The 16,830-nt window shown below is 34.1% G+C and overlaps 1 protein-coding gene across 5 annotated transcripts in view; it reads right to left on the reverse strand.

Moving 5' to 3' along the window:
* BBS9 (Bardet-Biedl syndrome 9) overlaps positions 1 to 16,830 on the reverse strand; it is a 366,639-nt gene that overhangs the window by 190,819 nt on the left and 158,990 nt on the right. For 3 of the 5 annotated variants that reach the window (XM_081079510.1, XM_081079507.1, XM_081079508.1), the window contains exons 13-16: positions 14,227 to 14,329; positions 11,934 to 12,038; positions 9,672 to 9,686; positions 3,178 to 3,318 (exon numbers count right to left, since the gene is read on the reverse strand). In XM_081079510.1, coding sequence (XP_080935636.1) covers positions 3,178 to 3,318; positions 9,672 to 9,686; positions 11,934 to 12,038; positions 14,227 to 14,329 — 364 coding nt within the window. The remainder of the gene's footprint in view (positions 1 to 3,177; positions 3,319 to 9,671; positions 9,687 to 11,933; positions 12,039 to 14,226; positions 14,330 to 16,830) is intronic. The other 2 variants (XM_081079509.1, XM_081079511.1) reach the window with 1 other exon arrangement.

The raw sequence follows: 16,830 nt of genomic DNA on the forward strand, positions 1-16,830 counted from the left end.
TTTGGCCTTTGAATAAAGTTTTCAAATGTGCATATTCTCTAACTTGGTCATTTGTCTTCAAGGAATTTCTCCAAAGAGAAACAGAGAGGTACTGAAATCGATGTACATGGCACCTCTAAACAACAGGATACTATGTAATCGTAACAATATAAATTTATTGACAAAGAAAGATAGCCATATATTCAAGTAGCATGAAAGACTGTTACAATGGCATGCTATTTGTTGCTACATTTAAGTAAAATTTTTGCACAAAAGTACTGGTATCATGGCATACACTGCATGTCAGCTAATTTAACATCTGTTTATATTTTCAACCTAGTGCATCTACATTAGTTCTTAACGCCCTGTACAACTAGAAAAGGCCATGTGACACTATAATGGCTATCAAGACCTAAGTAGGAATTTCCTAAGAACTTTCTAGAAACATGTCTTTCTGATGAAAGCCATATTCATTGCTACAGCTATCTTTTTCCTCTGCCTCCTGCCTTGTAGTCAGTTATGATGACCGAAGCTGAAGCAGCTATCTTATTGCCAACACACTAGAGAATGCACATTGCAAAGAAAGAAAAGAGATGGGTCTTGGATAACATTCACAAACCGTTATGGGCAGCTTCCACTGCCCACTTCTCAATTTCTGTTTATATGAGATTTTTAAAAAAACTTCTTTATTGCTTCAGTCACATTTAGCCAAAAGCACCCCAGATAGTTATTTATATACACATATGTAAATAAAGATTTTTCTAAACAGCCAGTAAGCATATTAAAAGCTTTTATAATTATAATATTTCTATTGGCAAGGATTTGGGATACTAGATGCCTCCATTCAAACACTTTTAATAGGGTTAACTTATACGGCCCTTCAGGAAGTCAATATCACATTATATTTCAAAAGCTTTAAAAATATTTTTTTTCTTTTGTTTGACTTAGCAATTCCACTTTTAAATATTCATCAAAGAAATAATAATAAATTTGGAGTATTGCTATAATATACTTACAATATTAATAAACTGAAAACAACATAAATGTCTAAAATATAATGCTAATCAAATGATTTTATAGTATGGATTTATGATAAAATACTATACAATCACTAAAATCTCATAATAAAAAAATCTAATTGTATGGAAAGATGTCTCACAACATTATGCAGAATAAAATCCTTTGGGGGAACTAAATACTGAGAGAAAACATTTTTTTAAAAGATTAGGAAAATGTAATGAAATATAATTAGATTTTGCTGGATGGTAGAACTACCAGTAACTTTTTTGGTTTCATTTTTCTTTGGTTATCCATTTCTAATTTCACATTTATTTTGTAATAAGAAAAATTAAAGTTATCTTAAATGTACCTATATTTGTTTACAAAAAAGAACTGAAATACATAAATAGGAAGACATGTAGATTAAAAGTAGTTTTATTTCTTCTCTATGAAGCTTATTATTTGTTTACTTCAGTTAAAAAGTAGATTTACAATTGCAACTGTATTTGACATCAACATATAAAAGTATTATATATACCAAAAGGGAAAAGTACTCAGGAAAAGTGAAAAATGAAAAGTACAAAAAGAGTTTATTTTAAACAATTACAGAATTCCAGCATGTTCAATATGAACACAAATTCAGTAAGTCCAAAAGAAAACATGCTGTAAACATACATTAGATCTTAAAGAAAAATTTTTTTTTAAATCTGTTATTGAGTCCCTTTTCTAAAGTGAGTAAGAAGCAAATATATGCCGTAAAGCCTAAGATACCCATGACATCAGAACAATTGAGCCCCAAATCAGGAGAAAAATGGATGAGTTATCTAAGCTTTCTAGTACTTCTTGCTCAATCCATATCTTACAGAGATTACCTCTCTGGTCAAAAGCATGCATTTTATTCCATCTCTGTGGGTTTTGTCCTTCTGCAGTAAAGAGCAACCACACAGAAGCCAGGGTCTTAAACATTTTTCAAAGGCACCAATAAATTTGGTATGCAACATATAATTTCCAACTAAATTTCTGAGATCATATAGAAGATCCAGGAACTAATGTATTTGTATAAGATGTTATAATCTGCCTTTTGTATAATCCAAATTTGCTATAAGAAAATTGACTAAGAAAGGAAGAGAAAGGAAAGGGAGGGAAAGGAAGGGAAGGGAAGAGAAAGGAAAACCCAAAAGGTACAAAACTATTTACTAACTATCTGTGTATATAGACACCCAAACTCAATTCAAACTGCAGAATAGATTAATAGTAATAAAGAGCATTGAATTTTGGAGGCTTTTCATAGTTATATATAAATAAAGCTTTTTAAACACTTCAAATTACTGAAAAATAAATTTTAAGCACTTTAAGTAGTTAATAACACAAAAGTTGACTTACCATAAATTCCTACACCTTGTAGGAAATACTCTTTGTATGCTAAAGCCTACCCACTAATGCAAGAGTGAGGAGCCCCTCATCGTCACCAGTGCCGATTTTTAATGAAGAATTTAAAAGGGTTAATTTATTTCCCAGATTTGTTTTTTAATTCCACCCCATCACCAAGAAAGTGAATAGATAGGACATATTAGAAACCCTGGTTACAAGAGATGTTTTATCCAATCAACGCCTGTCTCTTTTCTTCTAAAACTACTCAGGAAAAAAAAATAACACCTGGAGAAAGTCACACCTTCCCAAATTACACGAAATATTCACTGTGACATTCAAGCTTTATATAGGAAGTCCCTTCTAAATGATCAGAGCCAGAGAACAAACGTTTGCCCCCTCCAGCTGCTGGAGACAACAGAACCACAAAGAGGACCAAGTTAGGAGATTACTTTTCAGCGGCATAAGAATATACTTTAAAAAGGTACATATACAAAAACCTACAATGAAGAGGAATAATAAATATTTACATTCCAAGACAAAAAATTCCACAGTCTAAAAAGAAACATTTGATGTTTTCATTTCTGAATACTGAAGCAAAATAATGATTATAATAATTTTAATCAAACTTAAAAGGTACACCTTATTGCCATGTTGATATAAGCTATTCGCCTTTGAAAGGCAAACAAGAGGGGAAAATCCTTGAGGCATTTTTATATTCTGACTTAACAATTATCTGATAATTACCCCATCATTACCTGCTGATGAAGGATTCCATTCTAAATTCTTAACATTTCTGATATTACAGGCATGTTACTTCAAAAGTCCTACCTGGAAAGAGACTGAGAAGACTAACTGGAGGTTTGTTGGTATCGATAGTTAGTTTGTGGTTTGCAGTTTTTGAAGGCTGACCAGGTAGGCAGATTAATTTCAGGGGAAGTCTAAATTTACATTGAATAACTTGAGAAATGCCTGAAATAAAAAGAAAGAAATGTAGATTCATAGATTTGAAAAATAATTTGACCCCCCAAAAATTTGTGCTACTAATAGTTTGTATCTTAGTTTTAAAGTTTGCTGCATGCCCATTTCGTTTAGCATAATTGAAATAACTACAAATTATTATCATAATCCGTATTTTTATATTATTGTCAAAAAGTGCAAGGCAAAAATAAAATCTTAACTAGGAACAGAGACATGAGGTCTGCCTTCTTACGTAGTAATACCATATTTTAAAAATAATCACAGTTTTACATTATGTATAGTTATATTCACTTACTATCTTTAAACCAAGACCTTAAAAGTTTAGCCCTAATTTAAAGCTATCAGCTAACATGAGCAATGACATTATGTATAGTTATATTCACTTACTATCTTTAAACCAAGACCTTAAAAGTTTAGCCCTAATTTAAAGCTATCAGCTAACATGAGCAATGAATATGAAATTTATATAAGCAAGACTCAATATGAGCATATCTAACAATTTCTCTATCTCCCCAAATTTTTAACCTTTAGCTTTTTTGTTATTAAAAGTTCAAATTACATTTAACAATTTGCAATGAATTATGAGCATGAAAACAAAATTTGCTCTATTGAAGTTCATGTCATTTTATAAATTAAGAACATCACTTTCATACGAATTAATTACATTTTTTTCAATATATTTAACTTTACATAGCACTGCTAAGTGACATTTTGAAAGGTTTCCATAGTTGTTCAATTGTCAAATTTTTTCATTATGTATATGGGCATGTTGAAATAAGTAACAGAACAATAAATAATAATGAAAAGTTTTATGTCAGAATTACGAGGTCTGACAATTAAATTTGCGAACTTGTGGCATATTGCTAACCTTTTTTGATATAGACGGATTATTCATTTATGAATTTGTACCAGCTGGACAGACAGTTAACCAAGTTTACTATTTGGAAGTGCTGAAAAGGCTGCGTGAAAAAGTTAGACGTCCTGAACTTTTCGCCAAGAATTCATGGCTCTTGTATCACGACAATGCACCAGCTCACATGGCACTGTCTGTGAGGGAGGTTTTAGCCAGTAAACAAATAACTGTATTGGAACACCCTCCCTACTCACCTGATCTGGCCCCCAATGACTTCTTTCTTTACCAGAAGATAAAGGAAATATTGAAAGGAAGACATTTTTATGACATTCAGGACATCAAGGGGAATATGATGACAGCTCTGATGACCATTCCAGAAAAAGAGTTCCAAAATTGCTTTGAAGGGTGGACTAGCTGCTGGCATGGGTGCATAGCTTCCCAAGGGGAGTACTTCGAAGTTGACCATAGTGATATTCAGCAATGAAGCGTGTAGCACTTTTTTTAGGATGAGTTTGCGATCTTAATTGTCTGACCTCATAAGTTTTTAAAATCATTCCTTTCAATATTTTTACAGAGAATGAAATTGAAACCACAGCAAATTAGGCTCTCTATAAATGTAGAAAAGCAATTCTATAACTTTAGTATTCTCTCCTTTTATTCTAGGATTCTATTTTTGACCGGATAAAAGATAATACACAAAAACCTGTATCTTAGTATACTGCTTTAGAGAAATGGAAAACTTAAAATGTTCTACTCTACTTGATGGATCCACTCATTAATTTCTTTATTTCTTCACAGTGGAGTCAGTGAGCACCTTAAAAATAGCAAAAGTAGAAGCAGTTCAAGTTTGGGGACACAATCCCAAAATAGGGTCCCTAGAATTAGCGGTATATTTGTTAATGCCAGTTGGAGTTGTGTGGCTTATTCTACTTCCAAGCTGGGCGTATAATTTTCAGCATTACTTATTCAATAGGATAGTGGGAGATCCCCAACAATGGCAAGCATATTGATATATGAGGTCAATTAAATACTTTTTTGGAGCATGTGGAGCATATTTGTCATTCTCTTCAACATAATTTATTATCCATCAAATTTTACATAGCTCATTTTTTGCTCATAACCAACAGATGTTAAATTCACTTCTCCTGGAATCCTAGATGCAAATTATAACTGGTGGCTCTTCAGAAAAGTCTCTGGGTATTATTTCCTGACATTCTGTGAGATTTTAGAGGCATGTGTATTTATACTTTACACTGATGAAATGTTTTGACTCAAAATATTATGGTAGCATGATCTAAGTTACTGCTCAAACCACAAATATCAGTATCACCACAAAAATATTACGAAGCATTATTTTTTCCAACTTCATATATTCCATATATCCCCAAATTATGGAAATATGCCTACTAATATGTTTCCTCTACAATACATAAGTTATAGCTTCAATTAATGAATGCAGTCTGGAAAGAATAAGGAAACCGAAACCTATTGCCTTCGTTTTTAATGAATAGAACAACGGGAGAAAATATTTCATCTTCTGATAATTCTGTACATGCACTAAAAGAAGCTATCTTCTGTATACTTGGAACCAAAGTCTGAGCTAATTGTTCCAACAGAATTTGGCCGTAAATGTTCTAAAACGATACTGCTCAAACTGTGGCTCTATTTCATTTGGACCAGGTACTGACTGAATCTGTAAAAAATATTAATCATGATCAACAACACTTGTTCCGGAGTCTACATATTTGAAGATTTTTACTAAAGCTCCAAGAACCCAAAGCTAAAGAAACTGGTGGTGTGTATATGTTTTCAGAAACTGAAACAAATGGATTGTAAGCACTAATAAACCCAAAAAGGTAGACACATTATAACTCAATTCACAGTTCAGCTAGGACCGTTAATGACAATATCACACATTAGGACAAGCATCTGCAATTGCTCAGATTTGGAGAACCCCGCCAGAATTTCTTCTCTCTCCAGGAATTGTAAACCTGCTCCATAGGACATTTGGAAAACATTACTTTGAAAAATGATGACATTCATACCATCATACTTAATGAAACTATGATGGCTATTTCTTAAATGACGGCAGCTTGAAAAGTTTTGCCATTGGGGGGAAAAGAATATGAAATCCTTTAGAAACCAGTTTAAGGAAACCATATCTTCTAAAAGAAAAATCACAGTGCCAGTATTTATATTACTTCCCATCAAATTAAAACCCAAGCATTTCAAAATACAATCTCTAGTATGTAGAGATGGGGTTTATCAGAGGCACATTTCTATTGAGATTTACATTTTCTTGAGAAACTTGAAATGCAAACTGACTACCAGTTACTCTTCAGGCTATGACTGTAGCTAAGAGCCTGAAGCCAGAAACACATGGAGAGGTACGTGTGAGTATATGCATGTGTGTACCTGTAATAAGGAAGGAAAGGCCTGCTTATATATAAAGACTTTGCAAGTGGCATGCAACTCAGTGGTCCTAACTTTGCCAACCATCCCCAATATTTTCTCTGTGCAGTTGGCAAACAGTCTTTATATCTGACTTATTCGACTCTCTGAGTTTTATACCGAGAGAAAAGAAAAATTTGGTCATTTATACTATTCAAATATTGGCCTACTCCTTCATCAGTCTGACTCCATGGTGTGTAGTTTTTTTACCAAATATAATCACCTCTCCTTCAAATACTTCCCTTTCTAGCCTCCTAGAGGAAATGGATAGTCGCAACTACTATAGTGCAATTAATCACAAAATTATTTAACACTTAGAGAGAAAATTCACATCAAAACCACTCCTGACAGAACAATTTTTCCAGAAAAAGAGTTCTTATTACACCTGGCACACCCCAGAGCCCAGTATCATTGTCAAGAGGGAAGCCAAATGTTCTTTGAGAGAGAAAAAGAGAGAGAGAGAGAGAGAGAGAGAGAGAGAGAGAGAGAGAGAGAGAGAGAGAACATATATATCAGAGCAGAGTAACTACATATATATGTATGACACATCTATATAATGCCTTTAGAACTCTTTCCAGGGGCCTGCTAGAGTCATTTCATATTGAAAACAAGGAACCCCAAAGCAGTAGCGATGTCTGGTAGCCAGAATTTCCTTGATCCCTTCCTGTTATGTCTGGCTATGTACTGTACTCCATCTGCAGCCATGTTTTACACTGCCCATGTCATGTAACTCTAATGCAGAAATAATGGAGACTAAGTCTTCTGGGACAACATAAAACCTCGTTTGCTTCTCTCTTTCCACATGTAAAAGCAGGACTGCTTATCTGCAACACAGCCTGAACAGATCAGGCCAATAAAATAGACCAGTCTTTGAAATCCGAAGCTCTGTGTGTAAAGTAAGAGCAAACTGGCAACATATTATTTTCTTGCCTCCTAGATGAAGCTGAATATTTCAACTCTACTCCCTAAAGCTTAATTATAATTTTAAAATATATCATAAGAGATTATTAAAACCAGCTTTAGCTTTGTATTCAAATACTAAAATTTCCATATATTGTGGGTTTTTCCCCCCTCAAGGTTTGGGGTGAATTTACAGTAAGAGGGAATAAATTTCTTTCAATAACAAACTTTACTGATTTTTTTAAAACTTAAATCATTTAAATACCGCGTTTCCCTGAAAATAAGACCTAGCCAGACAATCAGCTCTAATGCGTTTTTTGGAGCAATAATTATTATAAGACCCGGTCTTATTTTACTATAATATAAGACCCAATTTTAATATAAGACCAGGTCTTATACTAATTTTTGCTCCAAAAGACGCATTAGAGCTGATTGTATGGCTAGGTCTTATTTTCGAGGAAACACGGCAATAATATGGTATTTTACAAAAGTTAGTGCAAAATCTTGCCAGTTATATGCAATCTTACAAAGTAAAATATAAATATTCATTAATAGTAGGTTATTTTTGATAATTCGAATTCTAATATGACAAGTATACTTTATGTTATTAAGTTAAACACACTCTTCTGTTAAAATATTTCTCATATAAATATACTTTCATTTCCCAGATACTACCCGTCTGACAATTAAGTTTGTAAACTCATCCTAGAAAAAGTGCTACATATCTCACTGCTGAATATCACTACAGTCACCTTCGAAGTACTCCCCTTGGGAAGCTATGCACTGACACCAGCTCCTAGTCCACCCTCCAAAGCAATTTTGGAACTCTTTTTCTGGAATGGCCATCAGAACTGCTGTCGTATTACACTTGATGTCCTGAATGTCATCCAAATGTCTTCCTTTCAATATTTCCTTTATCTTTGGGTAAAGAAAGAAGTCACCAGGGACCATATCAGATGAGTAGGGAGAGTGTTCCAATAGTTATTTGTCTACTGGCTAAATACTCCCTCACAGACAGTGCCGTGTGAGCTGGTGCATGGTCGTGATGCAAGAGCCATGAATTGCTGGGGAAAAGTTCAGGGCGTCTAACTTTTTCACACAGCCTTTTCAGCACTCAATAGTAAACTTGGTTAGCTGTTTGTCCAGTTGGTACAAATTCATAATAAATAATGTCTCTGATAATCAAAAAATGTTAGCAATATGGTTGCAATAAGTTCACAAACTTAACTGTCAGAACTTCGTATACAACTCAGATTGTTGGCATCACCAAAACTGTAGGAGTAAATATTGCCATTATTTTTAAGTGTTTTATTTAATTATTACTAATTAATACTGTCTAATATTTATCTTTAAATAGCCAATAAACTAAGATAAACCACCACATTTAGTCTGTGACTAAAAGGAAAAATTATCAAAGTAGAAAATTCTTTTAGAGTACCTGTCATGTACCCTGATACTGCATAATTCAAAGATGAGTTCTTGAACCCTGCTCTCAAAGAGCTCAAAATCTACTAACGGAACCTGAGGAACAAACTTATTGAAATTCAGATTATGATAGTATTATAATAGAGTCATAAAATGTTTGGGGAAAAACAAATGGGTAACAACACTCACCCAGGAAAATTCAAGGGGTCACACCCTTGATGACATTCCCCCACAAATTCTAAACAAGACAAGGAACAGGCCTACAGAATACATACTCATGGCATTCTGATCAGAGAGGGAGGCAGGTCTGTTGGGGCACGTAAAAAACAGACCATTTAGAATGTAGTGACAAATACCTTTTTCCCTTACTCTTTATTTTAGTAAAATAAGATAACAGAACATACAGGTAAATCACCAATGACTTACAGAAATAAATTGTCAATGACACCTTTGATTTTTTTTCAAAAGTCACAGAGCTTCATTCTTTCTGGTGACTCTGAAACAACTAACAATGAATGACAAGTCTATATAAGAGGAAACATCTACTTGACTGTCCATAGCTGGAGCAATGAATTGAAATCATCTTTAGAGAGGTTCCTATAGTTAAAATATCGGCCCATAAAAAAAGTTAATTCATGGTATACCAACCAATTCAATTCATTGACCAAATTTCTGTCCTGAAATTCATTTTATTCTAAATTATCTTCTCACTTACCATCAGGATTTCGATCTATCCATCAGAGGAGATGCAAAAAGGGGTAGGGGAAAAAGAATGCAATAAATTATCTGTGGCAAAATTACAATGCAAATTTAATACACATCTGCTTAAAAATATAAATTAAAATTTTCAAGATTCTCACTGATGATTTAATGGCTCTCCAATAAAAAAGAGTTAAGTCAATCCACAACTGAAGAGTAAAACATGAATAAATGAAATCTAACAAAATATTTGCACTTCCATTCTCGGAAGTCCACGAGACTCTGTTATTCCAGTATAAATGTGGCAAAAGAGGTAGAGCAAACCAGACTCAGTATGTAAATGATATCAAGAGCATTAAATGAATTGTTGAACAAAAAGTTGAGAGAAAGGCCAAATACATAATAATAATATTTCCAGTTAGTCTTGCTTATATTATAATTTCAGTCAGTAGATACTACTATGGAGTAACATTTTTGTTTTGGGGGGTTTTTTTGGCTTGTCTTGGTATTCTTTTAGTTTTATAGACTTTTTTTACTGCAATTTCTCATTAACTTTCAACCAATTAATACCTGACCTCTTTGGTTTAACAATAATTTATAATCTTTTAAATTCTGTCTCTAGAAAAGCATAATCACTAAAAATGGTATGTGCAACAATAAGCTCGCAGACTGATTTTACAATTTATAATGTATCTGTAAGCATTTTGTCCATTTGCTATGTAACCCATTTCTCTTTTTTAAATTTATTTTCATTCAAGTGTCACTACTTTTCGGAAAACAAATGAAATAATTAGTTGAATTAAGTAATCAACAGCCTCTACAACTGCATATTCAAAGTATAACTAGGATAAAAATTATAATAATGCCTTTGATTATTGAGATGCTCAATTAATGATAAATAATCTAGAGATTTTAGCCAAATATTTCTTACGTTTTTATTTCATAATTCAAAATTAAAATAACATTGAAAATTTCAATGTTCTTTTCAGAAATATCCCACTGAAAATCCATCATTCCTTGATCCCTTATGGAAGTTTCGTATTTCTTTCTGCAGCCAGCTTTCTCAAAACCACTTAAACATAAAATATTTATGTAACCCCTAATTCTGAAAATATAGCTAAATGGCTAAAGTGGTCATTCTGGCTAAAAATTGATTTTTTTTCAACAATTTAAAGTAAATAACTTACAAAACGGAAGAAATATATTTTGAAAATATGTATGAATGTTGTTAAATCATCTCAGAGCATAGAGTTGCTAATGTATAAGCCAGAAAATTCACTTAGACCAAAACAAAAAACACCTACAATTATTAAAAACATTGCTAAATAAGCATAATGGGCTTCAATAGAGGGGAAAAACTAAGAAAACTATATAGAAATATTCTAAAAGCACAAATGCAACATTGCTGAAAAACCCTATTATCAGATACACTACATTTAAACATTTTTTTTAAATGCTCTAATTATTCTTATTCTAATTGTCAAACTGTTACTATGAAAAATTCACTATACAGGGGAAATAAACTATAAAATTGGACCCCATTAAGTTGAAATTTATAAATTGAATCTCAACTGGACTAAAGTTAACCGTTTTTTTTTTTGAACTTTTATTTATTTTAAGTGTGCTTTTCCAGGACCCATCAGCTCCAAGTCAAGTAGCTGTTTCTGGTTGTGGAGGGCGCAGCTCACAGTGGCCCATGTGGGGATCAAACCGGCAACCTTGTTATTAAGAGCACCCGTGCTCTAACCAACTGAGCTAACTGAGCCGCCCTAAAGTTAACCCTTTTAATCTAAAAAGAGTTTCTTGAAAAAAATACAGATCAAATTTTAGTAAATCTGTTCCTAAGTATTTTAACTTATAAGATGACAAAGAGTTTTATTTAGTCACTAAAACAGTATCTAAAACTCTGAATACTGCCTTAATGTTAAAGTAATCCATAATAATCTCTTTCACTAATGCAGACTAGGCTTTAGTTCAAATAAATGAAGTCTGACTAGATACCATTTTCCTAGTAGGAATAAAAATATATCATATTTGCTATTAATTGAAAAGATAGAATCAAACATACGTAGAAGTCAGCTAAATGGATTTATCACTAATTATTCATAACACATAAAAGTAATTTGGACACACAATTTTAGTTAACACTAGAAATGAATATTTTTTCATTCAATAATATTTTTAAATGTGTTTTCCCATCTTAACACTTAAACTCATAACTCCAATAATATGAAAGGCGTGATTAGGCTTATAAATTCCGGAAAAACTGTATGTTTACCTGTTGGTGTGGAATAAGAAACGACGGCATTTCCTTCCAATTCAGGTGGTGCATAACTTCCTTTGAGATAAACAGAAAAGGCTACTGTTCTCGTCGTTTCTGGTGCTATAAACAATGTAAAAGTAATATACGTTACACAGTTTGGACAATGATTATTAACAGCAGTTAAAATTAGGCCCACACTGCATGCCCACTACCGTCCTAAGCACTCTATATGGATTAATTCCCTTTATCCTCACAACAACCCTATAAAGTGGGTGCTATTACTGTCCCTTTTTTTCTTTTCCATGAGGAAACTGGCTACAGAGAGATTAAGAAGCTTGTCCAAGGTCACATAGCTAATACAGAGTTGGGAACTGACTCCAGAACAAGTGGACCTAACACTCTACACCTCGGCTGCTCTTGAATCACATGAACAGGCAGCATAAACAGCGAAAAAGGTGCACAAAAGAGCGAGAACTTGGAAGAGGGCAATAGGACTTTATCACGGCTAGCACACAGACTGCAGGGGACAAAGGCTGGGGGATTGCATATGGATGTAACTAGAACTTTAGCGACTCAATAGATTGTGCATAGCCTTCTATATTCATGTCTTTGACCTCCCACACGTTTTAGCGAGCCATAAGAGGTTTTTAACTGGAAGAATAAATTGTTCAAAATGTGTTTTAGAAAGACAAACTGGAAGTATTGTGGAAACATTAGAAAATAAAGCGAGAAACCAATGGTTGGATACCACCTGCAAGGTTATTTCAACACTTCAATCATTCCTTCACTCATTCAATGAATATTTATTGAGTTCCCACTATCTGCCAGTTACTCAGGTAAAGGTTGGGTAGACAAAGGCAAAAGAGAGAGAGAGATGTCTTGACTTCATGAATAAGATATACAACTGAGCAGCAGCAAACAAAGAAAGGAAAAGATTCGAAAGATAATTCAGAAATCATTTTAACAGTATTAATGACAATTTAAATGTAAGTGGTAAGGGAGAAGAGATTCTACGCAAAGAATTCTTACTAAGAATTGCCATTTACGACCTGGCCACCATTTTAGGCATTAATACAGATATCTTACATAGACTCATGTTTTCATTAAATCCTCAAAACAGCCCCACAAGAAAGATATCATCATCCCCTTTCTGCAGATTAAAAAAACGGAGGCTCAGGCCAGCTCGATGGCTCAGGCGGTTAGAGCTCCATGCTCCTAACTCCGAAGGCTGCCGGTTCAATTCCCACATGGGCCAGTGGGCTCTCAACCACAAGGTTGCCGGTTCAACTCCTCGAGTCCCGCAAGGGATGGTGGGCTCTGCCCCCTGCAACTAAGATTGAACACGGCACCTTGAGCTGCCTCCTGGATGGCTCAGTTGGTTGGAGCACGGGCTCTCAACCACAAGGTTGCCAGTTCAATTCCTCGAGTCCCGCAAGGGATGGTGGAGCGCCCCCTGCAACTTTAGTTGCAGCGCTCCCTGCAACTAAAATTGAATGTGGCACCTTGAGCTGAGCTGCCGCTGAGCTCCCAGATGGCTCAGTTGGTTGGAGCGCATCCTCTCAACCACAGGGTTGCTGGTTCGACTCCTGCTAGGGATGATGGGCTGTGCCCCCTGCAACTAGAAATCGGCAACTGGACCTGGAGCTGAGCTGTGTCCTCCACAACTAAGACTGAAAGGACAACAACTTGAAGCTGAACGGCACCATCCACAACTAAGATTGAAAGGACAACAACTTGACTTGGAAAAAAGGCCTGGAAGTACACACTGTTCCCCAATAAAGTCCTGTTCCCCTTCCCCAATAAAATCTTTAAAAAAAAAAAAATAGTATTCTTCTTTAAAAAAAAAAAAAAAAAAAAAAACGGAGGCTCCAAGTAATTACTAAAGTAGCTTGCTCAAGGTTACACAGAGAGAGTGTCAGGGCCAGGATTCAAACTCAGGCCAGACTCCAAAGTCAATATTCTTTCTTCAAACATTACTGATTCAATAAATAGCTCACCAGAGAAACACCAATAAAGAAAACCTTCCAAATTATAGTATTTAAGTACAATTATAGGCCCATCTAGTTAAGGAAAGCACTTGGAAATCTGTAATTACTTCAGCTCCAACAACCATTCATTGAATGTCCACGCTTGATGCTTAGAGGGAAAACAGTATAAGCAAAATAACATAAGCATTGATTTCAGGAAGATAGCAGTCTCACGATTCAGACAAAAAACATAGCCATGAAATAAACACACTAATTTTTTTTAATTAATTAAATAAAAACCCTCACACCATGATAGACTTTAAGCCAAAGAAAACACTTACCCATAAATTCAAAGGTGAATTGATCACAAGTCAATACTAACGGTGGTTGCACATAGACTGATAACTTGGCTTTTTGCAATGCTACTCGATTCTGCAGTGTGACCTAAGGAAATAGAAATTGTTATTAACTGAAAACTGCATTTTATCAAAATTGATAAAATATCACAATTTCCTTGAAAAATCACCAGCAAATAATTAGGAAACATCATCTGAGAGAAAAAAAATGAGTAGCCATAAAACATAACATGTAACCTAAGTGCTAGATTAAAATGTCCCACATAGTTAGAGACTGGGCAAAGGACTCACAAAGACTGGTCAAAAGGCACATGAAAAAATGCTCAATAACTTTAATCACTACAAATCACACCCACAATAAGATACTACTACACATCCACTAAAATACTATAATCAAAAAGACAAAAATTGGTGTTAGCAAGAATGTGGAGAAACTGGAACACTCGTCTATTGTTGATGGGATTGTAAAATGGTACAGCCACTCAAAAAAAGAAACAGTTTGACAATATCTTTAAATATTAGACATAAATTTACCATATGATCTCACAATTCCATGGCAAAAAAAATGAAAACATATGGTCACCCAAAAACTTGTAGATAAATGTTCAAACTAATATTATTCATAATAACTGAAAGTAGAAACAACTCAAATGTCCACCAACTGATGAATGGATAAACAAAATGAAGTGTATCCATACAATGAAATACTATTCAGCAATAAAAATAAATGTAGTACTGACACATGCTACAATATAGGTAAACCTTAGAAACATTATGCTAAGCAAAAGAAGCTAGTCACAAAGAACCACAAATTGTATGATTCCATCTACATGAAAATATCCAGAACTGGCAATTCTATAAAGACAGAAAATAGATTTATAGTTGCTGAGGAATGGGAGTGGGGGGGTATGAGGTAGGGAGTGGGAGAGGGTAAAAGAATAGGAAGTGACAGCTAATGGGCATGGGTTGTTTTCAGGGGGGTGAAAATGTTCTAAAATTAAATTGTGGTGATGGTTCCTCAACTTTGTAAATATACTAAAAATCATTGAATTATAACTTTAAATGAGTAAATTGGGTGGTATGTGAATTTTATCTCAATAAAGCTATTAAAAATGTTCTACTCTTATTGGGGTGATCACTTCATAACTTATACAAATGTCTAATCACTATGTGTCCACCTGTCCACCTGAAACTAAAACAATATTATATGTCAACTGTAATTGAAAAATTTTTAACTTTAATTAAATTTTTAAATTTTTATATTTAAAAACTTTCTAGCAAAAGCAAAAAGAAAAACTCTGCCTCCAATGGCTGATAAATAATTGCATCATAAAATATTCTCTGTGTTCATTCTTCTTCTCATGTATAAATGTGCCATCATGAAGTATTTATCTTATCCAGTATCAAGATATTACCTTTTGCACAAGTTAGTCTCTAAAGATTTCCTTACTAGGTGGATATTTACTAGTCTAGATATAGATCACAGCACTACGTTGTCTTCCATAGCTAAACACAAAACTATCTTATGTAACTAATTCTAGAGGATATCCAAGAATGGCCTTATTCACTGCAGCATTTCTAAGCTGGCTGCATTTGCAAACTGGTGCTCTTACTTGACGATGCTGAGAAAACCTTCCCACTCCAATTAGAATCAACAGCTAAGAGCTCTGGGGTACCAGTCTTCCGGGGAAGGAGGCCGGGTTGGGCAGAGAAGGCCAGGACTTCTCTCCCTCCTCCTGGGGAGGAGCATCAGTTGAAAGGCCCGATGATCTTGACTGGCCAGTGATAAGGGACATCATCTTCAGGCTACCAAAGAAAAGACTGAACAATCTAGCTTCCATTGGGCATGTTCTCTCTTTGGATTTTGTCTCCTAAAAGTCTCCGCCTCTCTGAATAGTCTCCTGGGGATGAGTTCATCCACAGAGCCGGTGTGGTAAGCCAGACTTATCACAGTACACCTGGGTATTGGTAATTTTTTATAGCTCTCCAGGTGATACCTATGGATAACCAGAGTTGAGAAACACTCTTCTATCTGGCACCTTTGCTATGGAGCAGTTCAGTCTAGTTACTAGACTCTAGTATATGAGACAGATACATTTCATTATTAACTGACATAAGGCAAGGACATACTTATTTTTAAGAAAAGTTGTTTTGAATTTTCTCTTAAGTAAAAGGCACATATCACCTACTCCTTCCTTAATGATATTTATATATATATATATATATATATATATATATATACACAATACTACTATAGACAAAGAAACAATACACAGCAATATACAACTGGCCCACAAACATTATATGCATATAATTAGATTAAGTAAATATCTTGTATTAATATTAAATGATGTGAGCATTCTGTTCAATTTAAAGACAATTAAACATAAAAAATTAGACTGGAAAAGTAAAATTTTTAAAAGACAACTATTGATGCAAATAAATACAATAAACACAGCAAATGAACAATTAATCCTCAATTTTTACTTTATAAGCCCTGAGAATACATGAGCGGAATCTGCATACCACAAATAAAGCTTCCTTCATGATGTCTGACTATTATAAACAACATAATACCTTGTTAGTAAA

The sequence above is a fragment of the Rhinolophus hipposideros genome (genome assembly GCF_964194185.1).
Source record: "Rhinolophus hipposideros genome assembly, chromosome: 18".
Classification (NCBI taxonomy): Eukaryota; Metazoa; Chordata; class Mammalia; order Chiroptera; family Rhinolophidae; genus Rhinolophus; species Rhinolophus hipposideros.